This window comes from Carassius carassius, chromosome 21 (genome assembly GCF_963082965.1).
Source record: "Carassius carassius chromosome 21, fCarCar2.1, whole genome shotgun sequence".
NCBI classification, from domain to species: Eukaryota; Metazoa; Chordata; class Actinopteri; order Cypriniformes; family Cyprinidae; genus Carassius; species Carassius carassius.
Window position 1 is genome coordinate 5,451,106 of NC_081775.1, and position 26,424 is coordinate 5,477,529.

General features: G+C 37.7%; 1 protein-coding gene across 8 annotated transcripts in view; it reads right to left on the reverse strand.

The window, feature by feature from the left end:
- Nucleotides 1–26,424, reverse strand: part of prdm16 (PR domain containing 16) — a 216,118-nt gene that overhangs the window by 16,326 nt on the left and 173,368 nt on the right. For 2 of the 8 annotated variants that reach the window (XM_059503080.1, XM_059503073.1), the window contains exons 4-10: nucleotides 14,309–14,446; nucleotides 7,344–7,446; nucleotides 4,916–5,117; nucleotides 4,105–4,252; nucleotides 3,395–3,650; nucleotides 1,052–2,573; nucleotides 812–899 (exon numbers count right to left, since the gene is read on the reverse strand). In XM_059503080.1, the coding sequence (XP_059359063.1) occupies nucleotides 812–899; nucleotides 1,052–2,573; nucleotides 3,395–3,650; nucleotides 4,105–4,252; nucleotides 4,916–5,117; nucleotides 7,344–7,446; nucleotides 14,309–14,446 (2,457 nt within the window). Of the gene's footprint in view, nucleotides 1–811; nucleotides 900–1,051; nucleotides 2,574–3,394; nucleotides 3,651–4,104; nucleotides 4,253–4,915; nucleotides 5,118–7,343; nucleotides 7,447–8,744; nucleotides 8,923–14,308; nucleotides 14,447–26,424 lie in introns of those variants that run through there. The other 6 variants (XM_059503078.1, XM_059503077.1, XM_059503076.1 and 3 more) reach the window with 6 other exon arrangements.

Here is a 26,424-nt window from a genome sequence, read left to right on the forward strand (position 1 = left end):
GATCTTTCTTTTGCTTTAAGACAAATATATAGTCAACATAATAAACATTTAAAAAATGACTATAAAATGTATTAAGATGGATGGATGGATGGATGGATGGATGGATGGATAGATAGATCTTTATACCACTCGCAGAAGTCATATTAGAGACATTTGATTAAATAGGGGATTGCTCAAAGGAGAAAAGTAAAGAGCGAGAAATTTGGGGGGAGGTAGGCCAGCATTGATGGAGGCCAGATTTACAGGTCAGATAAGACAGTTCCCAACAAGAGAGGCCATTCTATTACACACAAACACAGGAAGTCCCTGATCGACATGCAGACATTATCTAGGCAGCCAGAGCAAGAAAGAAATGCTAGGAAGTTATTAGCGGTGGGACTCAATGGAGAACTACCCAGAGACAATGGTCTACTCCGAAAGTATGTGGCATAATTTGTTTCAATTCAAAAGGCCATTATTAATAATATTTTCTTTATTGTTGTCACTGTTCAAAGGTGGGAACGGTTTAAAATACTAACTCAAACAATGGGGGTTGTTTTTCTAAGCAAAAGATAAAGAATTTTGAATGCACAGCATGACAGAAAACAGGCAATACCTCTTTAGACATTATCTTCATGATGAAAATAATCTAATGAAAATAAATACCATCAGAAGTCAGAAGTTTTTTAAACATCAAGGCTCCCCTTGAACCAAAACAAACCTGAGGTGGAGGACACTGGAAATGTGCTTTCAGTGTCTTGCCATGCTCTGCTGTGCTTGAACAAAATGACAAGTTACCAATGTAAGTAAACAAAATGCGTGTAAAGTATACCTGAGGATGGAAGAGTAGTGGTGTCGGCCTCAGGTACTTCTCCTTTAAAGCTCCTACTGGGTCTATTAGCTTCCTCTTCTCCACCCTGCTGGACAACAGCACCAAGGGTTACGTACGAACGAAGGTTGGTTGTAAACCTACTGGGTACCAACACTTTTCCAATAACTTTTCTAATTTCAACATATCACTAGCTACTGCTTTGAATTGTCCTTGTGTTTTGGTTCTTACAATAGGACCTACTTATTGAAATACCTGTAGATGGGGTCCATGAAGAACGGCGAGGGCTTGGCGTAGTGGAGTGATGGCTGCTGCTGGGGAGGAGGTGGCTGGGAAAGGGATGCTTGCGGCTGAGGCATCTGGGGCTGGTGCAAGTTGTGGGACTGGGTTAGTGCTGGGTGTTCATCTTTAGCTGCTTTGCAGTTTGCTCCATAGGCGTGATTCTTGCGCTGTTCGTGTGTGCCACCATTCTGGTTAGCTCGGCTTCGACTGCCTATGCTGAGGTCCAGAGGTTGTTCCTCGCCAGGGGCCAAGGGGGTATTGGATGGCAAGGCTGGTTTGCTGGGGGGTGGAGGAAGAGGTTTGACCTCCTTGGGTTTGGTGGTTAGGTCAAAGGGTGAATCCGCACCAGTGGCTGTAGGTATTTTCTGTATGTGCTCACGAGGGGATTTAGGCTCAGGTTTGAAGAACATGCCAGGATTGAGTGCTCTGTCTGTGAATGGGTACAAGGAATGTGCAAAGTTGGGCAGAAACTGGAAAGGGAACATGGAATGGTAGTTTAAGGAGCCCATCTTCTTCTCCTGCAAGCCCATGAAGCCTGGGCCAAAATACTTTTCTGCAATGGAGGCAATGGCTTTAATGGAGTCAGTGGTGGCCCCGGAGGGTGGAAGTGCTTGCTCCTCTGGCGGTGGGAAAAAGGAATGCTGGGAGGAGAGGAAAGGACGCTCGCAAGGGAGGTTCCCTGAACTGGAGACAGATACTGAACTGCTGCTCACTTCGTCCTGCTTGCTCTCCTGCACTGGTTTCCTCCTGCTCTTCTCCCGTTCACTTTCTGCCTCACTTTCTAGATCTGAGCCAGACACTGTGCCAGTGGTGGTGTCTAGATCTGTGCCGCTAGACGTGTTAACATCTTCCAAGTCACTACCATCAGACATTTCATTCACCTTCACTTTATTCTTGTTGTCGTGGAACGACAAGTCCAGTTTGGACTCTCGATTATCCTCTGACTGGCTGCTGAGACAGCTCCCTACATTGCCATTGCTGTTGTTCATGGATGGGACTGCAGAAAGAGTCGGAGCATCAAAAGGGGTCAGCTTCCCATCTTGACTATTACTAATTGGGCTCTTGAGCAAAGGACTAGGAGGTAACAATGGCGGTCTAGGATATAGTGATGGGGGAAAGATGCCTGGGAAGCCATGGGAAAGGGCTGGGAATGCAGGGGGTGTTGGGGAAAAGGGCAAACCTGGATGATGCGGCCTGGATGGGAAGTAATCTCCGAAACCAAGTCCACTATGGTTCAAGCCAGGATGAGACTTGGACTTGCCTAAAATGTGACTGGATGTCATTGGTATGCCCGGAGTGAATATGCCTCCGGGATTATAATGGTTCTTGCCCTCGCAAAATCGCCGATGCTTGTTGAGGGAGGAGGTAGTGCTGAACATTTGCCCACAGTCTTTACACTTGATCTGGGTGCGGCAGTCTGCATGCATCCGTTTGTGACGGCACAGGTTAGAGAACTGGGTATACGATTTGTGACACACCTCACCTGGGAGAACACACATGACTGGTTAATTCTATTAACATACTGTTTTTATTTGGTGTTCATTCATTCAATAGCAGTGACAATCCGGCAGCTGATTAGATCAACCAATAAATTGTGCATGCTGTTTATTATGTTCAGAAAACATGGCACTGTCTACATCAGGGGGTAGCCAACCTTGCTCCTAGAGGGCTACCTTCCTGCAGAGTTGAACTCCAGCCCTAATCAGACACAAGTGAAGCAACTAATCAAGGCGTTTGAATTATTTGAAAATTACAGGCAGGTGTGTTGGAGAAGGGCTGAAACTGAAGACTGCAGGAAGGTGAACCTCCAGAGGCATAGCTGAACTCTGTTCTGTTTTGAAGGTGAGATAAAAATGCTACACATGGCAATGTTATATGGTAAAATATGATCAATTAGCATATGAATAACTCGTTGATGAGATTCTTCATTAATAGTAGAGCCATTTATGCTCATTTTGTACAAACACATGTACACTGGTACAGCATACATGGATTTGGACATTGGATGGTAACACACAGAACATTGTGAAGGCAAGCAAAAAGAAGATGGTGTTCTCTCAGTGTTGGTAAGAGGGCAGCTAAGACACTGCAGAGACATCTACCTCTAAACATTAAATCTGCCTTGGCAATATACAAGCCTAATCAGCCCTCAAAAGAAAAAGCACAGTTACAAAAAAAAAAAAACATCAGAATAAGGGCAAAATGGAGTAATTAGGAGAGCGAAAAAGAAAGCACTAAAGAAAAGTGCAACAAATGTAGAACAAAACAAAGAATGGCTCTGGAATTTCATTTAGTTTCGCTGACCTATAAAACAACAGCTGTCACAATCTTGGGGTGGAGCTAGCCGGGAGGTCTTTGGACACTGGTAATTGTATCTGAGGCTTAGACAAGACTGCTCAGACTTACAGATGAAAGGCTTGACACTGCTGTGTATGTGCTTGTGCTGCTTGAGGCCCGAGGAGGTGGCAAAGGTCTTGCCACACTCAGGGCAGGTGTGGGCTCGGGCACCGACATGCTGAGAGCGGATGTGGCGCTGGAGGTTGCTGGGATCTGTGAACACCTGAAGAACACACAGAAATATGCCAACTTAGTGCAAATGTGTAAACATAGCATGGTGGAAAGGCAATTACTTGGAGATTAAAATTAATTGTAGTGTTATATTATTAAATTTGCAGTACATATAGTTGACATGAAACATTTTTGGAAAGTTGGCACGTCCTGTCGTGTAACATCCATCAAACATTATTTTAAGCAAAATTTGGCTAATTCTCCTGATACTTCTTCTGCAGTTTTCATGACCTCATATTAATCAAGAGACCACATGAATGTTTGTACTTTTTAAAAATTCATGTTTCACACTGCAGGACATTTTAAAACAAACTCCCAAATGTAAAAGGTATTACATTTTCATCAGCTAAATATTTGTCCTGGGGCACTTTATGTTTCAACTTTCCACGTATTCTGATTAATGCTTTTGAACACATAATTGGTTGCAGTAAGTCACCATAACCTACCTTATCACAGTTTTCACACTCGAAGCGCTTGCCATTGTCATGTGACATCTGATGGCGAATGAGGTTGGATTTCCAGTTGAAAGCTTTGGGGCACTGGTCACACTTATACTCTCTCTCATCTGTGTGTACGATCATATGCTGCCCGAGACTAAGAATACATAAGAACACCATAAATATTGTCTGTGTGACCACCATGTAGGCCAGTGTTTCTACACTGCTCTGTTGTGGCAAGGCTGTATACTGTGTCACAGGGGAAACAAAAAACAATGCTAAATGCAAATAATATAATGCATCCTATAGCCATATACTATTAGAATACTAAAACATTTTTTCAAAATCATCTGTTACTTGGTAGCCAAATTAGGCAGATGCCAAATGTGGGTTTCCTTTGCATTCTGTATCATGTTAATAATTTTTCATAATGTTTACCTATGTGCCTCATTGTAATTTTAGCAAATTTCAATGTTTGATTGTAAAGGCACTTTTGTTTAGATAAACATATTTATCATGCACATGCTTATTGTACACACACATTTAACATACGCATGTGCAATAAACAATTCTGGTTCTGTGCTGGGTCACTGGCACAATGTAAAATATGGGTCTTAAAGCAAAACCAGATCAGAACAAAGACAAATAAATATGAAAAAACATAATAGTAGAAAAAACTGTTCATTGATTTTTGTTTCTTTTTCATTTAACTTTTTGTACATAATAACATTTTGTTAACTTTTATACATAATAACAGCTAGGGGTTCACTAAAGCTCGGCGGGTAATTAGAAGTTGTGCGTTGTAGTGGAGTGTGCTGACCTGTACTCGCTAGGGAAGATCTTTTCACAGTCCTTGCACTCGTGCACCGGCTCATCGCTGTCTTCGCGCTCCTGTTTGAAGTCTTCGCTTAGTGAGTCAAAGATAGAGTTGCTGCTACTGCAGGAGTATTTCTGATGCCGCCGTAGCTCCAGCTTTGATGTGAAGAGCTCATCACAGTGTTCACAGCGGTACATCGGCTCATCTGTGGGGACGGCATCACGCAGTTGCTCAACCATAATAATTACATGGTCATTTTCAATTATAAAAGATCCGATCTTCAGAATAAGACCTCAAATTGCATTTGGACACTTTTTTAAAAATGTCTGAATGGCATTAAATTGGATGACAAAATAAAAAAGTGTGGCTACTTTAAAAAAGAAAACACTTTTCAATCTTGACATTTCATAAAAAGAGGTTTTAAATGATAAAACAATAGATATACTGATCAAAATGAAAACAAAAATATTTTGGCACTTTCTGGTTGTAAAATGTTAGTGGAGCATGTCCATAGTTAATGTGATGAATTGCACCTGTGGTTATTCTATAGGACACCTGTGTGAACTATGAGAAATGACTTCATACATCCACTAAAAATCACAGTAGAAACACAGCTGCTTTCAAATATGCATAACTTAAAAAAAAAAAAGAAACATGCAATTTTGGTAGTAACATTGTTTTTGTTGCGCATAAGCCAGCAATTGAGCATAAAGAACAATCTGAAACAAATCTTTGATAAAAAAATACAAATATTTAAGATTAATATAAAAAACTTGAAAACATACGAACATTAACCTTTAAAGAACTAACAAGATTAAAGCTCAAATATATCATTGTTTTTGACTTGCTTTAGACTGAAAATCAGTCTTTGGAGTAATTGTTCAAATGACCCAGAGTTAAATGACTAAAAACGTGGTTGTTTTATCCTTACTGATATTCTGACACAAAAGCCAAGTTCACAGATAACCTTAGAGTCATGTAAAGGCAAGGAAACTCGAAGGTCTGATGCATTAGCTATCATCATCCTCAAATGAAACTCATTGATATGCTCCATGCACTGCCCGGATCAGGCCAAGGCGGATGAGTTTCATTATTCTTTGACTCAGTGTTTTAAAAGGAAAGGCCATGAAATGCTTGCACCGGTGCTGTGTCATCTAGGATTACACCCTATATTCGGTTTTATTTTTCAATTCATTACCGTGACACTTATTGACCAAACACACTCCACGGCAATGCTCATACTTCCCTCAAAATAAACGAGTATTTGGAATACAATGCCCTTGTGACCTCAAAGAGGCCTTTATGGGGAAAACTAAAGTCAAGAAAAAAGTTTCTGTGCTGCTTTTTTGAATTCGAGACATTATCTCTCCGTCCCATCGGTGGCACTAACGACAAAGACAGGAATGTTGGGAAAAACGAGTGGGAATGGGAAACTAATAGCTCTTGGAGAGATGTAGAAGAAACACAATTATGTGCAGTTTAGCGGCTAATCTGTGAGCATGGGTGAGGTCCCTCAGGACTCCTCCAGCTCCACTCCAAATTCCACCACCGATAAGCCACGAGACGGAGGTAGATGTAGAGAGCTCTCACTCAGTCTGTCTGTTTCTCTCAGCCTCTCGTCTGACCGACTGTCTTTCGCTGACCATGTTCACTCTGCTCTATGTTTCTTTTCTTTTGTTCTCTGAGTTGATCTGTCTGAGCGGAGCCTGGCTTGCATCTTTTGGCGTCCCTGTCTCCCTTTTCTCTCGGAGAGCTTTCTTCTTGGCTTTTTGGCAGGGAGATCTGAGACACATCTCTATCAGATAAAACCTTTTGCATGTGTTGGAGAGTGACTGCTGCGGTGTGACACACTTCAGTGCTTTTGCAATTTTCTAGTCTGTATCAACTACTCTGAGCTTCAGTTCCAAAATTACCAGATCACTTAGAAACAACAAAAGATTCGGAAGATTGCGAGTGATGTGTTTTAATAAGGAAACTACAAGTGGCCACTGATGCTTTTAAAGAATATGTTAAAAATTATTTAGAAATAAAAAAGACAAAAGCACAGTGTACAGTATATTTTATATCTATGAGTTATTATATTTTATTATTATTTTGCATTATATATATATATATATATATATATATATATATATATATATATATATATATATATATATATATATATATATATATATATATATATAATATAACGAACCACACAAAAACTCCATGTGCAGAAAAATCTATTTCATTCTTAAATTCGCAAATACTAGTTCACTTGCCTCTGGGTTGAAATGTACTTTAATATTTTTTTTATCGTCCGACCTAACAAGACGACAAGCACAGGCCACATATAGGCTGGCATCTTACTAACTGCTGGCAGAGGTGAATGAGTGTGGTCTGTGTGAGTTTGTTTAAAAGAGTGCCTAATGACTTGCATTAATCTCACCTTCCAGGTTCGGTGCCATTGAGCCCTCGGGGAAAACTCCGTCCTTCATGTAAACCAGTAACTCCTCCCCTATTTCAATATCTCTAATAGCTTTATAATAGATCTGCAAAAAGAGAAGAAAAAACGCTTAGAATTTTAAAACCATACATAAAATGGCCTTACATTATTATTGTTATTATTATTGTTGTTGTTGTTATTATTATCATCATCCGTGGTTTTCAGAGACGTGAAGCTTTATTTTGAACATAGAAAATGTAAAAGCAATAATATTATTTGTTATTTTTGTTGTAATACGGATAAAAAAAAATGGATAAAAACACACACACACACACACACAAAGCAAACAATCACAATTAAACAGAAAATGCAATAATTATTAAACCCAAAGCGCCTGCTTCATTCGATTATTTGCTTACCAAAGGCCAGCAAGAAATACATGAAAACTCACACACACAAACAAAATAAACGAGCGCATCACGTGCAATAAAAACAAGTCAAATTAAAGACAACAATAACCAAAGTAATATAAATAGAATGTGTCTTTTTTTTTAGATCTATTAAAAACAATGTAGGCTAATCGCAATCCGGTGTGTTTGATATGTCTTGATGTGTTTTTGTTTTTAAATTTAATACATCAAATATAGGCTAACACACGCACGCAAACAAAGTGCTGATTAAAAAAAAAAAAAAAAAATACAAAATCACAACTACTAATAGTACTGTGTTACCTAGACATGCGACAATGCATTTTTACAATTCGGTGTATCTTAAATTATTTGACCAGTGCAAGCGATTATCATTTTATTATAATTTTATCCGTTGCACGCGCATTCTAAATACCGTTTGTTTATATTATTCTCGCGGTGTAGATAGGTTATTGTCATTTATTTCAAAGCCTGATGATTTGCTGCAAAGTTTTCCTCAATTAAACACAATTAAAATCCTTCCAGAACGCATTGTGATGGCAAACCGCATCTATTGTGTTCTTACATAGCCCAAATACAATCCAAAAAGCCTGCATTTGTTTTGAAAATTAAACTATACATATACTTTAACCAAACGAAATCGACTGAAACAATAATCCTAATAAAACAAAACGGAACAGTCTGCTTGAAAAGCTCTTCTGAGTAAAGCCGCGCGCTGCACGCGCTGCACGCGCAGTACCGCTCTCCCCCGCATGAGGGCGCTCAGCGCTAGGAGACAGCAGCAGGTCTGGGCCGCTCTCCGAAATCAAGACACACAGCTAAAAAGCTGCACAAACTTCATCTCAGAGCTCTAATGTTGTGACAGCTCCAATGTGTGTTACAAAAGTAGGCCAAGGCATCAAGAGTAACACCGCTATCATTATTCTTAACATTAAAATTGCATTTGCAGTTAAACGAAGGCAAGAGCGTTTCTGACCTTTTTCTTTTCCGAGAGTTGATAAAGTTGGGCTAGTTGTTGAGCGGTGGATCTCAAAGCCTCCAGTTGTAATAGCAGCTCTGGTCCCGTAGAGTTCAGCACGCAACCCATAGTATCATGACACTGCGCCACAGCAGCGCGAGACAGAGGAGCACGCGCGTCTTTGATGAGGTGAGTCGCGCTCATTAGTGATTCTCTCTGTCGGCCACTCCTCCTCTCTTATCTCCAACCAAAAGGACTGAACCCCTCCCCATGTCCTCTCCTCCTCTGACCACCGCGTGAATCTATTATTGATGGAAAATGTATCTTTGCCAGCTTATGAAAATCTAAAAAAATACACTGAACGCGAGCCACGCAGTTTTCCACGGGGCTTTAAACACAGACACCTGTTTTTACTCGCTGTCTTTTACATGTGGCACATGTTTAAACGAATTGTGTTTGCGCTTCGAGGGACTAAAGTCGATATCTGACGCTGTCTGAGACACTTGGCTGTCATCTTCAGGTTCATAAATGAGAGTTTATTCAAACCTAGATTGTGGGGAAATTATGTTACGTCTATTAAAAAGGATATTGCAATTATCCAATTATTCTATTATAGTAATATCGATGTTCTACATATGACAAAAGCAAACATTGTATATTACTTCATATAGGCTATTATAATATTTTGAAAGGCATAATTACAATTAATATAGGCTACTATTATTTATAATCGAATTATTATTTTTTTATTTTATTAAGATCTAGTTGCGTTTTAAAAATATTAACAAAATATAAAAGTCACAGTTTTAATTGAGAGTTTGCTAATTATACATTGAGGAAATTGAACGAGTGATTACATTTCATCTGAAAATTATGATTTGTGCCACGGATATCATGATCTAAGTATAATGTTACAACGGTTTGTTATTGAGTTTTTAGGTCAACTCAAATATTATATTGTAAAATAATTAGAACAGAACAGAATCAGCAAATAAGCATATAAGGACAAATCATTTCGATCACTGGAATTGCATATAAAAACGTATTTACAGCACATTCATTTTTTTAAATAAATAAGTAAATACACATGACACATACAATGTAGGTGCTAAACTCTCCATATTTAATCACTAAGGAATGAATAACTTACATGATCTATTTCTGATTTGGATGTCAGATTGTTCTGTGGTCTTTGGATAGTTCTCGTTTGCTCTGGGTGCGTGGAAATGCCTTCCTTTCACCCCAAAAGCAATCTATTATGATGGGGCTGAGCTGTCGCTACAGTAAATCTTTTCAGGATCTGACAGCACTGAGAGGGCCATCTTGACCCCCTCACAATGCTCTCAAGTGCTGGGGGCCGATGCATCATCCATCACTTAGGTGACAATAATCCCCTGTCTGTCACACACACGCACGCATCCATATAAGTGCAAGCAGACACAGAGACTGATGGGAATATACCAGAAAATGCTTTTATTTGGGTGTGCCTGTTTGTCTGACATTCAAAATGTACATCTAAGACAAGATCAGGACAAAGTCCATCAGAACAACTCTTTGATCAAATGCCAAAACCATATAAAAACTAAACTTCACGAGTAGACGTCAGGGATTTTTTTTACAAGTTCCTCTCTAGCAAACATGTATATACCTTAAATAGTGTTTTATCAGTCAGTAGCTAATAAGTAATTGAATGCATGAGTTTCAGTTTGTTTGTTATGAAAGTGTAACAGACAGTAAGTTGCAGGTATTTCTTTCTAAATATAAAATTATTTATCATGATAATTATTGATAAAAATCTCATAATTGATAACAATCTGAATTCTGACTGAAAGAAATTAATTCATAATCATGGGCAAATGGGTTTTATATATATAATGAAATTTATTTGCAAAAACAGATTCACACTCTTTTTTTTAATGTTCATAAATCCTGTTTTTATTATGTTATCATGTTTTCATTGAGTTTTATTATTTTTAGTTCTTTTTTTACCTAATCAAAATAATCCAACTGTGTGTGTGTGTATATATAGATGTGTGTGTGTTTGTGTGTGTGTAGATTTGCTTTAATCTGTTGGATCATTCAAAAAAATTGATTCCTAATGAAATTTGACCTGTAATGTGGAATCAAATAAAGTGTACAAAATGTGTGTGCGCATGTCCTCAGCCCTTCAGAAACAGACGGCTATGGCATGGCAGATCTGGCTGTGCACTTCAGTTGTTCTGACAAACAGTTAAAGTGCATCTTGAGAGATGAGGGAGGGAGGTCAGAGGTCAACAGTCTTGCTGAATGGACCGCGCCATTGTGCGAGAGCCAGAATACGTCCACCCGCTCTATGCCTTTTGTCTCAGAGCGCATAGGCTGCTCTTAGTTTGGCCCAAAAACCGGATTACACTTTCTCAGCGCAAGCAGATAACATCAGACCAGCGAATTACGTGCTCCGCGGCATTTCAAAAATATACTTTTACACAAGAGCACATAAGCCCACACCGTTTTTAAGTTAATTTTGCACCCACTGCAATAACACAACAAAATAATCTTTTCTTAATGCAAAGCGTGGTAACAAACACCCTCGCCCTGCTAACTGCTATTTAGAAGCATTCACACCTCGAACAACAGCCATGACATAAAACACACATTAAAACAAGGCCAAAAACAGTGAAACGCAGCACTACACACTTTAGTCGTGTTTTCAGGGGCCCGAAAGCCAAAGATGAATGCGCAAACAAGTAAATAAATGATCCCGGTTGATTTTAAAAGGTTACAGGCACATCAGAATTTGCTGGGCGTGTGCATATTTCCATACGGCTCATGCATTGTGCATGCGCAAATAGAACAGCAAAGTACAAAGTATAATGAATTATGCATTTTTGCATTGTGCCGCCGTTCTGAATAAATAATAGGCTGTTGTCCGTAAGACCGGCTAAAACGTGTACAAAAGATAAGAAAAGGGTAAGAAAGGAGTGAAAGAAAAAGAACGGTAGAAGAAGGGTGAAAGTAAATAGAAATGTATTTAGTTGGGGGGGGGGGGGGGTGTTAGCAGGAGATATTATACTCCTGTGGCCCCAGCGGTGGCCGCTCATTGAACTGAAACGACTTTAATGATTGGGTTGTGTAGTTGAAGTCAATTGGTGGTTGTCAGTCTGCGAGGTTGTCCCTCCTCTCCTCCTGTCCTCCCCTGTTTGTTAGGCTTGTGTTTTATGTGTCAGCCTCTAAAACTGCGGTGGCCACACTAGTTGCCCCCGTTAGCCTCGAAACAAAAGCTAAGACTTTGGCTGGTTCCACGAGTCAATCAGCTTGTTTTAAGTGAGACAAACAGACTAAATGTGGCAGAATAATAACAAGGAAAGTGATCCACTTATGCATATAATCTAACCCCCCGAAATGGCACACTTATAGAAGCAATTCACCCAAAAATTACAATTCTGTCATTATTTACTCACCCTCATGGTGTTCTGACCCTTAAGACTGACTTTCTTCAGTGGAACACAAAAGAATTGCGGCACAATGTCCTGACTTTGAAATCTCATGTTCTAATTCAAATATACAGCATCAAGATGAGATGTGATGATGAGGCATGGTGTAAAAACATCATTAGATCTCACTCTTAATTGCATCTAGAGATGCCATATTTGATTATACGAGAACACAGATGAGATTTGAGTGTATCCCAGCTAACAGAAATATGTTCTATGTTATAAAATGTGTGTGTGTGTTGGGGTTGGTGGGTTTTGTGTATTATTGTGTATTATCAAATTGGTAACACTTTACAATAAGGTCCCATTAGTTAACAGTATTTTATGCATTAACATTATTTGGTAACATTTTTTTTTAAGATGTCCTTATTACACATCTTACATGTACTTAATATTTATAACAATAAATTATACATAATTACATGCAAGTAACCCTAAGCCAAACACAAATTCTAACCCTAACCATAAAGTACATGTAGTTAATTATTATTTCTCCATACATAAATGTATAGTTACACTTTTACAAGGACCCCTTAAAATCAAGTGTAACTGATTATTTAACTTAACCTACAAGGCTAGTTAAAATAAAATAAAAATACTAATTTTTTTTTATTTTAATAATGTAGTAAATGTTAAGTGGAACTGAGATAAATAAATGCTTAAGAAGCATTTATCATTATTGGTTCATGTTAACTGATGTAGTTAACTAACGGAAGTTATGGCAAACATTAGTCTTAGTTATGCAAATGTTTGAGGAAAAATAACTGGAACCTTTATTTTGGATTGTCTGCAACTAAAACATTTCAGAAAAGAACCTCTCCAAGAACAATGTGTAAATAAATCGAGAGAACGTCAGAACATTTTGAGCAAACATTCTATTAACATTTCTAGAGGAACGTTAAAATAGACCTCATTCTCACATGAAGCTACCACATGACTTTAGAAAATCTGAAGTATAGCGCACAGCTGCTTTAGACAACATTTATTCACTTTTTTTTTGGTAATTTGGAAAATGTTTTTTATTTTAGATTATTAAAATGTCCTTTTCACTTCGAAAAACCATTGACTAAATGCTTGACCACAAATGTTATTCTATGGCATCATGAGGAAAGCAACTATTTGGAATTTAACAAAAAATTTTGGGTGAACTGTCCCTTTAAATGAGAAAGTGAGCAGAAGCTATAGAAGTCAACCACCAAGGACCCCTCAATCAGTTATATATCATGCAAGCAAAAGAAACAATCCACACTCCACAGCAATTATTACACGAGAGCTTCATGAGTTCATGCATCAGATTTAGACCTCCATCAACACAATTCCTCAACAAACAGTTCTTCCTGTTATGAGATCTCCAGCTTTATGAGAGATCAGATATCTTATCTTAAAGACACAACTGCTCGTCCTTTCAAAGGAAGCAAATCATTGAAGACAGCGGATTACAAGATTCAGGAGTGTCCAAACTGGCTTTGTATACGTGACTTTTGTAAATGACTTCTGAGTCACTTCCACTGACAAAGGCAGGGAACAGCCTTCATCAAACAATAGGCTGTTTTTATCTACGGTGTAAGTGGTGACATCTTGACAGCAGCAGGTTCTGTCCTCATCTTCCTGACAGTAACATGCAAGCTTCTCACAGTTTGTCTGCTGTCCTTCTCATAGTACTTTTAAAACCAGCTCCAGCTGATACTATACTGAAGCGCTGACATCCTATTATACTGTGATTCAATAACAACTAGCAAAATAAGTATGATAAACTTTGCTCTTGCAGTACAAATGAACAACCTGTGTACATTTTCTGACTGCAGTAAACACTCTGATGCAAGTGTAGAATTGATGCATTCAGTGTAGGAGCACTGTAGTCGTTTACATCATAAACTGTTTCGGCATTTGGTCAATAAAAAGCATTTTAAATCTATTGTTATGTCATGACCCCAGATACAAATGTCCAAAAAATATAAAAAAATATCCAATTTCAAAACCGTTTGGATCATAATGCCAGCCACACTAGAATCTCAGCAGGGACAGTCAGAACGACAGATCGAGGGAGCAGGCGACCAATCAGAGAGCGAGAACCACAGGAAAGGGAAGTGACAGAACAACAGAGCTCACCTGATCTTCGCTGATGTGGCATATGGCCAGGTTGTGCTCTTCATGGGACGGGGCAGTGCGCACGTATTTGAGCCAGCTCCCGCTGGCCTCCAGAGCCCCGTCCAGACAGAACTTCACATTACCCATGTTGTCCATTACCTGGAGACAGAGAAGCACAATATAGGATGCTATTATAAAACAAATCCACAGACAGTGACACTGAACTTTGATGATAGAGATCAGACATTTAAGATACACACACAACTTATCAAAAGTAAAGAAATCATTAAGATTACTCCAGCATTACTCCAGTCCTTAGTGTCACATGATCCTTCAGAAATCATTCTAATATGATTTGCTGAGCAATTATCAATTATTTTTAGTGCACATTTATTTCAGATTGTTTGATGAATAAAAGCACCATTTATGATTTCTGAAGGATCATGTGACACTAAAGATTGGAGTACTGATGCTAAAAATGCAGCTTTGATCACAGGAATAAATAAATAATAATAATAATAATAAAAATAATAATTATATATATATATATATATATACATATATTTTTTTGCATGGGTGCAGGGGGCTGGTTACTATAAAATATTTCACAATATGACTGTATTTTTCAAATGCAGCCTTAGTGAGCATAAGAGACTTCTTTCAAAAACATTACAAAATAAAATTAATAACATCTTTGACTGGTATGCACTTAATGTCATGAGATATGAAATGAAAAAGAAAAAGTTAATAGAGTGGGGGGCGGAGGGGCTGTATCCGTTTACATGTATCAAACCGATCAACATTGTTATATACTGAAAGAGGGGATTTAAAGATTGAAGACGTCTTGAGTGCTGTGTGAAGTCTCAGAGGCTCTCATTGATTAACTTTGGTTAACCTGACACTCCTAGCGAAGTGGAGTTTGCGGTGTCTGGTTACTTGTCAAGGGAAACGGAGAGAGAGAGATGGAGGGACTGAGAGAGGCAAAGTGAGACAGGATGTCAGGAAATGACCGGAAGCAGAGAGTGGACGCTGTTCTCTCGTGAGATTTACGACGCTCTTTTCTTGATATATTACCCAGCAGAAGTGAGAAATGCCACTGAAAACTGTGGAGTCTCACTTTGAAAACAGAAACTCTGTGTAAATGTTTGAAATGTTGAAACCGAATATCAAGTGTGCTGTGAGCGATTAAGACAGAAATGATATATCCACACAAGAAGCATGAATTCATGCTAATAAATCTGTCTGTGGGCTCATGTTAGACCTGAACTCCAGACTGGTTATATTCCAGCACATTAACAGTCAAAGTTTAAACACATATAAACATATACATCAAGACAACTGAGTCGCAAAATATCACATTATCCCAAGATAAAAAAGTAGATTGTTTCATAGTAAATTCAAATCATGTTTTTTCAATTATTTTTATGGTCATTATTATAAAATTGCATTGCTACAGTACAGTGTTTTTGCAAAAAGTTCATACAAACTTTCCAGGTAGGAATGCTTCTTTAAACTTTGATCATGTCTGAAAATGCAGATTGAAAAGATCATATGGGCAAGAAGGTGCACTGTGTGAATTGTGCAGTTATTAAAAAGCTGCTGTTGGCTTTACTGATCACTATTTTGATAATACTTCACTGGGAGCCATTATATATGCATTATAAAGTTCATAATGCCTTATAATTAAAAAAGCCATTCATTATATTTTAAACACGCTATTCATCATACAAAAATAAATAAAAATCCCATTTATATATATATATATATATATATATATATATATATATATATATATATATATAATAAAAAACTTTACATGTATAACATTCATTCATTTATTTGTCAAAAATGTTGCATGAAATGAAGATTTATTTTTTGTTATTTTACGCACCACTGCTGCATTTATTTGTTTTAAATACAGTAAAACAGCAATATTGTGAAATATTATTCTAATTTCAAATAAATTATGAAAGCTGTATGCGTAATTATTTGAACTGAATTAGTCAAATTCCTGAAGTCACACCTCCAACAAAACCTTAATCTATTCAAACGGATGAAACTTATTTGTTAAAACAATGCAGTCTTTACATAGCCATCATGGGGAACTACTGTAATATCTTATAATAAGATGTATTATAGCATTATGCATTATACTACTACTAATGATGCTGATTTGTAATGCATTACATACGTAGGCTTCGGTTACATTATCATTTAGATTTCTTGTAACATGTAGTGAGAAACCACTATGAAGCATATGCTGAGAAATAACAATAGCAATGTAAAAACAACACTTGTGAAGTGACTTTCTTTCAGCTATTTCAGAAGCGGTGTTGAGGGCACAACACACACGTGTGAAGTTTATTACGACACGTCCACATCTACTGCGACCTCCCGGCTCAAACACAGAAAACTGAACAACACTTTAAGAATAATTCACCCATCTACATATTTCCAGGACCACAAGTGAAAATGTGTGAGGATGTCGATCAAGATAAATGAGTTGCAAAATGCAACTTTTTTTTTTACATTTTCATATAGATTGTTTACAAATTGCAAAATAAAGAAATTATATATATATATATATATATATATATATATATATATATATATATATATATATAAAGCAAAAAAAGCAAAGGTTTTATAGTCATAATGCAAAAAAAAAAAAATAAACAAGGCAAAGGTTTTATAGTAATTTTTCCCCTCATTTTATTCAATACTTTCCCCATTTCTTTGCATTGCACTCTATATATATGCAAAATATATGTCTGTGTTTCTGTATGTTGTTGTGCAGCGCTGACATCATGTTTTAACGTCACACTCAGAAACACCGATTACCTGCGGACGCTCCTGATGATGTTATGCAAATATCCGGCTCTCATTGAAATCTAATGAAACGTTGCAAGGAACAATGCAGTGCACTGAACACAAGCTCATTCATTCACAAATACACACATGTTGAAGTACAAGTGCGCTCCTCTGTCTAAACAGACTGACTAAAGGTATCACTCAAGCTTGAGAAACGACCAGAAACAGATTACTCTGAGGAGGAGTGCAGCTATCGGATAATGAAAAGCAGTAAGCCTGTTTGCAAAAGAAACACGACCTATTTATTTATTATTAATAACAGCACTACAATTATTATGTGATTTGAACTAACTATTAACCCTAAGTATTCAGCTTTGGCGTGTTGCTCGATCAAGCATGAATGCAATGCAACCAAACTAGATTTCTCCCATTCAGATCAACACAAACATGCAGATTAGCCATGATACGCTTAAGGTTTTCACTCTTATCTCGCACTCCCTTCTAAGTTTCAGGCCCATTTTCTCTCTCTTTCTCCGCTCTCCCAAAAGTTAGAAGGGTCAAATACCAGAGGGATGGCTCTGGAGTCTGCTTTGGGCTTAAGGAGCCCCTCAGTGCCGCTTTAAGAGCCCAATTACTCCCATCAGGTGTGAGGAACTGCCTTCGCAGACGGGCTGATACAAACACACACACACACACACACATGTGCCTCGGGAGTGTTTGTGTCACGAGGTGAAGAAGAAGTGTGCTAAACAGCTTGAGCCGAGCCATATATCTAAATTGTCGACTCCTCCATGGGCGTAAGTGAGCACTATAACATGATATCAGTTGTGCTGAACAGTCTTGTAGTTGAAGAAGAAGAACAGAAAGAGGGAAAGCGAGGTAAGCTTGGGAGAGTGAGGTGACCTCTGACCTCTATATGGAGCTAATCAGAGACTGAAAGAAGGAGGCCAGGACAAAGAAACAGATAGAAACTTAACTAAGCTGGTTTCAGGCACACATACACACCCAGAATACACATACAGTTTTGTTGATTATAATGGGAGTGATTTAGTTTTGATGTCATTCTTTATAGTTGTTTATGGCTGCCAAGCAACGTTTCAACTAGCCGCATTATTATAAAAAAACAAAAAAAAAAACAGTTGTGTGGCCAAAGATGGGCGTATGTTTTATAGGGGCTTTGAATGTTGCTCATCCGAACATATTTAGAATGAATAAACATGACAAAAAATGGCATATTGTGAAGCTGCACTTCTGGCAGATATTTTCATTCATCTGTTACATTTCAGCTTGTGTCCATCAAGTTAAAAAATAAAATAAAATAAAATAAAATAAAATTAAATTAAATAAAATTAAATAAAATAAAATAAAATAAAATAAAATAAAATAAAATAAAATAAAATAAAATAAAATAAAATTAAATTAAATTAAATTAAATTAAATTAAATTAAATTAAAATTAAATTAAATAAATAAAAAAGGGATAGAAGTTGGAATGCTCCACCCAAAAATGAAAATTCTGTAATCATTTAATTTTCTCCTCACAATAGAATATATTTTGAAGAACGTTGGGAATAATAATAATCATCATCTTAATAATCATCATAATCATAATCATAATAATAAACTATAAAAACATCTTGCAACTTTAAAAATAAAACTTTAAAATATTTTTTTAACTTAAAATAGATATATATTTTTAAATGCAATTTATTTATGTGTCACAGAAAAATGAAAGTCATACAGTCATGCATGTGGGTGAGAAAATGATGACAGAATACTTTATTGTTTATTTTTTGGTGGATTAAGAGGATTATATATATATATATATAATTATTATTTTTTTTTATGTAAAGCCCAGCATTTCTTCTATAGCAATCCATCTTAACCAGGTGCTAAATTTGCTAAAATATCACTTTGTTGTTTATTTCAATTAAGTCATTATGTTGTGTGCAAATATGCCTTCTTTCTATTGAATATTGTGTCTATATTCAGCACTGTATTCAGTTTCCCTGTAATTAATTTGAAAAATAAATGTGTATGTATGTATTCTGTTGATTACAGTAGCAGTTATTCATCACCTGATGGGGAAGATTGTTATTACCACTGATGATGCAGATGTGAGATGTGGTTCACACATTTTGCCTTTCTAAAGTTCAGATTCAGGTATCTGTACTGGACTGGTGAAGAGATGGTGTGCTATCCCTGCAAAGCACCACATATTGCAATAATTCATAAGGAATTGTGTGTTCAGCAGGTATTTTTTGTGTGTTTGATCAGTTGCTGAATTAATTCTTCCCTGTTTTAATGTGATTTCCTCCCTTCGAACAGAAGCCCGGCAGGATATATGATAAGACGGACCCTGATCTGACCACTTTTGTTTCTTACAAAGGGGAAAGAGGGAAATTCCCCTTCAAACTCTTTTAAAGCGGCAGCTGCACACACACACACACACACATGCGCTCCACCTTTACAGCGATCAGCTCCTCAAGCTGCATGACTGATGTAGTGCGCAAAGTGAACATCTCATAAAACGTCACCTGCAGTCAGGCCTCCATGTACCTGTAACATGTCAATATTTTACAACGCCAGCAAACGCTATTTCTGCAGTCATATATAACTGGGGCCTGCAAGAGGCTGAGATGCTAAGTATTCATTCACACATTATTCATGGTGACAAAGGCCTGGAAACACGTCGTGGTGCTAAAGGAAAGTTGAAAAACTGTCAAAGCGGGTCAAAAAATATTTGGGTGTGAGTGTTCGCAGGGTTTGTGTTTCATTGATTGGGTGTTGTGTGCTCTGGAGAGAATAAAAAACAGATTGTGCTTATCTCTCACCTGTGAGTGTATTTATGTGAAGCAGGGTGTGTGTGTGTGTGTGTGTGTGTGTGTGTAATGAGTGTTGTTTGGCAAACCAACCAAACCATGGGAAAATCACTGTAAACATGACTTTTCTAACATCTAAAAAATTAAACTATTATTCAAAACAAATAAACAAAAACATTTTCAATAAAAATTACATATAAATCACTGATTTGGGGTCAGAATGTTTATTTATTGAAAGAAATATATGCTTTTATTCAGCAAAGATGCATTTAATTTATATATATATATATAACCCGAATTCCAGAAAAGTTGGGACGTTTTTTAAATTTTAATAAAATGAAAACTAAAAGACTTTCAAATCACATGAGCCAATATTTTATTCACAATAGAACATAGATAACATAGCAAATGTTTAAACTGAGAAAGTTTACAATTTTATGCACAAAATGAGCTCATTTCTATTTTGATTTCTGCTACAGGTCTCAAAATAGTTGGGACGGGGCATGTTTACCATGGTGTAGCATCTCCTTTTCTTTTCAAAACAGTTTGAAGACGTCTGGGCATTGAGGCTATGAGTTGCTGGAGTTTTGCTGTTGGAATTTGGTCCCATTCTTGCCTTATATAGATTTCCAGCTGCTGAAGAGTTCGTGGTCGTCTTTGACGTATTTTTCATTTAATGATGCGCCAAATGTTCTCTATAGGTGAAAGATCTGGACTGCAGGCAGGCCAGGTTAGCACCCGGACTCTTCTACGACGAAGCCATGCTGTTGTTATAGCTGCAGTATGTGGTTTTGCATTGTCCTGCTGAAATAAACAAGGCCTTCCCTGAAATAGACGTTGTTTGGAGGGAAGCATATGTTGCTCTAAAACCTTTATATACCTTTCAGCATTCACAGAGCCTTCCAAAACATGCAAGCTGCCCATACCGTATGCACTTATGCACCCCCATACCATCAGAGATGCTGGCTTTTGAACTGAACGCTGATAACATGCTGGAAGGTCTCCCTCCTCTTTAGCCCAGAGGACACGGCGTCCGTGATTTCCAACAAGAATGTCAAATCTGGACTCGTCTGACCATCTGAAAACACTATTCCACTTTGAAATAGTCCATTTTAAATGAGCCTTGGCCCACAGGACACGACGGCGCTTCTGGACCATGTTCACATATGGCTTCCTTTTTGCATGATAGAGCTTTAGTTGGCATCTGCTGATGGCACGGCGGATTGTGTTTACCGACAGTGGTTTCTGAAAGTATTCCTGGGCCCATTTAGTAATGTCATTGACACAATCATGCCGATGAGTGATGCAGTGTCGTCTGAGAGCCCGAAGACCACGGGCATCCAATAAAGGTCTCCGGCCTTGTCCCTTACGCACAGAGATTTCTCCAGTTTCTCTGAATCTTTTGATGATGTTATGCACTGTAGATGATGAGATTTGCAAAGCCGTTGAGGAACATTGTTTTTAAAGTTTTCCACAATTTTTTTACGCAGTCTTTCACAGATTGGAGAGCCTCTGCCCATCTTTACTTCTGAGAGACTCTGCTTCTCTAAGACAAAGCTTTTATAGCTAATCATGTTACAGACCTGATATCAATTAACTTAATTAATCACTAGATGTTCTCCCAGCTGAATCTTTTCAAAACTGCTTGCTTTTTTAGCCATTTGTTGCCCCCGTGCCAACTTTTTTGAGACCTGTAGCAGGAATTAAATTTTAAATGAGCAAATTAAGTGGATAAAAGTGTAAAATTTCTCAGTTTAAACATTTGCTACGTTATCTATGTTCTATTGTGAATAAAATATTGGCTCATGTGATTTGAAATTCCTCATTTTATTAAAATTTAAAAAACGTCCCAACTTTTACGGAATTCGGGTTGTACGTCACGGACACAACGTCCATGTTTTTATACAGTCTATGGCTCTTTCACATATTTTTGTTTGTTCAAACTGCGATTTGTATTTGTTCGTTCAGGTCCAGGAGGGACTTTGAGGAGAACTTCGCTGTCCGTGATATGCTGCTCTCGATCTCTCTCTCCGCACCGAACACAGCGCGCGAGTAACCAGCTACTCTGTTCAGCTTTTCTGCGTCTTGTTTTTGGATGCTTTAATGTTTAAATCGACAAGCGGTAAGGCTTAAAAACAAGTGAAAAAGATCACATAGTCATCATAGCTTGCTTAGTATAGACTGTATAAAAACATGGACGTAGTGTCCGTGATGTCACCCGTAGACTCCTGAAGAGAGTTTTTGAAGCCTAAAGTGTGCAGAGAGCGAGCCGTCGCCATCTTGGCAGCGCATCACCGTGCGACTCTCGCGGACAATCGAAAATGGGCAAAAAGGCGGGAGCTGGTTGCTGAAGCCACACCCACCTAGCGCGACGGCTGTGACAGCAGCGGCAATTCACCTGTCACTCAAGTGGCCACGCCCTTAATTATGCAGAACTTTAAGGGTGTACTCACACTAGGCACGGTTGCCATGAACCGGGCCCGAGTACGATTGTCCCCCCTCCCCACTCCCCATCTGGCCTGCACTCACATAGGGTTTCAGCATTCGTGCCGGAGCACGCTTACGTCATTATGGTGCCACGGTTTCGGGATAAACAGGAAGAACGGCGCTCTCTGAACACAATGGAGTCCATCGATCTGTTTTCTTTGTGGATAATTTTGTGTCGTTTGGTCCACGGTGGTCCACAGCCCTCTCACAGCCTGTTGTTAAACAGATGTGTCGCCTTAGTGGCGCGAAAATTTTCACGTAATCGTGCTGCTCATATGAGGAGCTTTGCAAGGTACCAGCTGAAGTGCAGCAAGGACTTTGCAGCTGCACTTTTGGAGCGTCGCAAAACCGTGGCGCCACGCATCCTGTTCCGTGCTCCGGCACGGTTAGCGCTCACACTGCATGCGAACCGCGCCCGAGTCCAACTGAACCGTGCTCTGGCCCACCTCTTCCAAGCGGGCCAGGGCCGGCTAATCGAGCCGCGCCCGGGCACGGTTCGGAGCACTCACACTAGTCAAACGAACCGCGCTTTGATGGTCAAACGCACTCGGGCACGGTTCAAACTGGCTAGTGTGAGTACACCCTAAGGCTTAATATAATTTAAACGGATGAGTTATAAAAAAATTCACCCCCTCACAGTTGTCATGAAGGGCAAAATTAGCTATGTAGACCAAAATAATTTTTTGCACCAGGCTGAAAACATTTCTGCTGTAAAGTTGGGCATTTTAACATAAGGGGAGTCTATGGGACTGACTCACTTTTTGCAGCCAGCCTCAAGCGGCCAGTCGATGAATTGCAGTTTTAGTCACTTCCTTATTGGCTTCACTAGAGAGAGCGGGAGGTTGCCGCTCGGTATAGTCCCAGCTCCCAACCCAACTTTGAGAATAGATTAACGGCGATATTTTTTTTATCGCCCGATAAGAGTCTCACGTTAACGCAGCACACAAAAGATATTATAAATAAATGCTGTTCTTCTGTACTTTTGAGCTTTTTAATTAATCCTTAAAAAAGTGCATCACGGTTTCCTCAAAAACACTAAACTGTTTTCAACATTGATAATAATCAGAAATACAATGCATTATATTCAAACAGAAAACATTTATTTTAAATGGTAATAATATTTTAAAATATCACAGTTTTTTCCTGCATTTTTGATCAAGTAAATGCAGTCTTTGTGAGCATAAATGACTTATCATAACGTCTTATTGAGCCCAAAATGTATGTATGCCTACATGCATAATGAACAGTTCAACAATAATAAATACATTTAAATACTCTATACAACATTTACTCAAATAAACTAAGACATATTTCCAAAATAATAATTAAAAAATGCTACTTTGCTTCCTCTTATATTATACTATTTTGTTTTTCACTGTAAGACTTTTTCCAATCAGGAATAGTAATTAACCATGGCAAATTATTCTAATATTAGATATAATATTATATCTAATAATTAATTATCCTAACTGTAGATGATATTGTACACATGTTGTTGCAATTTTAACTATCCTGTTCTATTCTACTCAAATCTGAGCTGATATCAGGCCTTGTGTGTGAAGCGTCTCAGGTGCTGCTGTCCTGATTCAGACTGGAGCGCTCGAGCACAAACAGAGTCAGCCTCATTGTGTAAAACAGGAAGGCTTAGCTGACACCTCTGCAGAGAGCGGCCCGACACACACACACTCTCCTGCTCATATCCTGGGGAAGTGTGTGTGTGTGTGTGTGTGTGTGTGTGTGTGTGTGTGTGTGTGTATCTCTGAAGTTCGAAGAGGGGCAGGGAAAACATCTCCGTTATTAAAAATACTTGTTGGTGTTGTGGTATTTTTGGGGTTTGTGTGCCATGTGTGAAACAACCTTCCGACAGTAAAGACATATTTACTATTATATATTATTATATTTCAAATAAATGTTCTCTTGAACTTTCTATTCGGTCAAAAAAAATTATGTTTTAGAAAGTATTCAGAAAGTATATTCCTCTACATTGGTGATTCAAAATCATATTTTGTTATGTCAAAATCTGCTTATTAGAGTGATTTCTGAAGATCATGTGACACTGAAGGCTGGAGTAATGATGCTGAAAATACAGCTTTGCAATCTGAGAAATAAATATATATATTTTAAATATTAATTTAGAAAAAGCTGCTATTTTGTATTGTGATAATATTTAAAAATACTACTGTTTTTACTGTATTTATGATCAAATAAATGCAGCCTTGGTGAACATAAGACTTTTTCAACGTTAATAAACCTACTGTTTCATATTTGACTGGCAGTTTAGGTTTACTTGATTATCAATATGTATGTATGTATATATTTATTTATATTTCCTTTAAGAAAAATCAAGTTTAAATGTGAAATTTGTTCATCATGTATTATTATATTGTATTATACTGTATATTCCCCCCCTACAATAAAATCTACAGAGCTTTGATCATAAAACTAAACTAATCTAACTAAGGCATATTTTAGGAGATATTGTGTCCAATATCCAATATATTGTATAATATTTTATGCAGTATGTAGATAATTGTATTTATTTTATTATCATTATTATGTAAATCGTCCAATATACTGTTATAAGGCTCTCATTTACATTGTAAGAGAATATAATATCATATATATAATTTTGCCATATACATATTAGCAACTGCAACAAATTTCATATTTATTTTGCTCAGTTTGGGCTTCTGAATAAAATTGCATAAGCTCCATATGAAGGATAAAATCCTGATGTTTCAAATATGAAATACAACAAAAACACATAAGCAAACTTTCTGACATATTTTATGTCATATGCCTGGCTTTACAGGTGTTAAGAGCATCTGAGGTTGTACAGTATGTGTTTCCCAGAATGCTGAGCGCTATGATGTTCTGTGATCTGATGCAGGAGACACAGCAGCTGATGTTTGAGTGTCTGCAGCTAGAGGGCAGTCATCCTCTCACACTCAAGACAAGCGTCTCCACGCTGTAATTAACTGCTCTGCTTAGAGTTCATTACAGTCCCATCCAGGATCAGTTTCCCATAATCACATTCTCAGGGGCGAAAATCTCATCTAAATGTTGGGGGGGACAATAAACATAACATTTCTCACCAGCAAGTTTTGAAGGGGACACCAATAAAACAGGCAAAATTGTACTTAAGGATATGTGCACAGAGAGGAAAGCCTTACTATTGCATGGAGACCGTTCCATTATCCTTCTTCTCAACGTTTCTTTTTGGTTCAATGAAAAAGCTGACTAAATTGACCAAAACATTCTTCAAAACAATTTTTTTGTTGCAATGTTTTTGAAGTTGTTTACACAATCAAGCCACCCAAAATACAATGGAATTTGAACTTAACTTCAACTTTTATTTATGTATATAGCACATTTAATAGCAATGTTGTTGCTTCACAGTTATAATTAAAACATGCATATATAAAAACATTTGCCATGCCTAGCAAAATGAAGGCATACACACTCTTAGACATACTGTACACCCTCACACAACTGTATAGTGAGATCCGTAAAAACGTGAAAGAGAGGGAAAAAAAAGTTTATTACGTCAATGACTGATTTGTTCAAAAAGTGGATTCATTCAGTTAGGAAACACCACCTCAGTGTGTTTCTCAAAGACGCAATTAGTGCTGTTACTGCTGTAGCTTAGTCTTCAACTTTTTTCGTTGGTGAAATATGGCTAAAACAAACTTCTTGTTTATTCAATTTTTATAAAAAATCAAAATCACATTTGTTATGCTATTATCTGGAGAACAACTGCACTCTTAGTATGATGTTATATTAGATTAACTATATTAAATAAATGAAATAAACCGACCAGTGGCGGCTCGTGAACTTTAAAATAGAGGAGGCAAACTAACTGTATTGGTCTGGGGATCCCTGCCAATTGTTATTATTATTATTTGCTTAACCACTTTAAAATGGCTTTTTGGCAGCTTTTAGTCAAAAACCGTGAAGCAAATATATTCAATATTGCTACTCATTATAAATAGTTGGTAAATTATCATCCCAGCTGCTC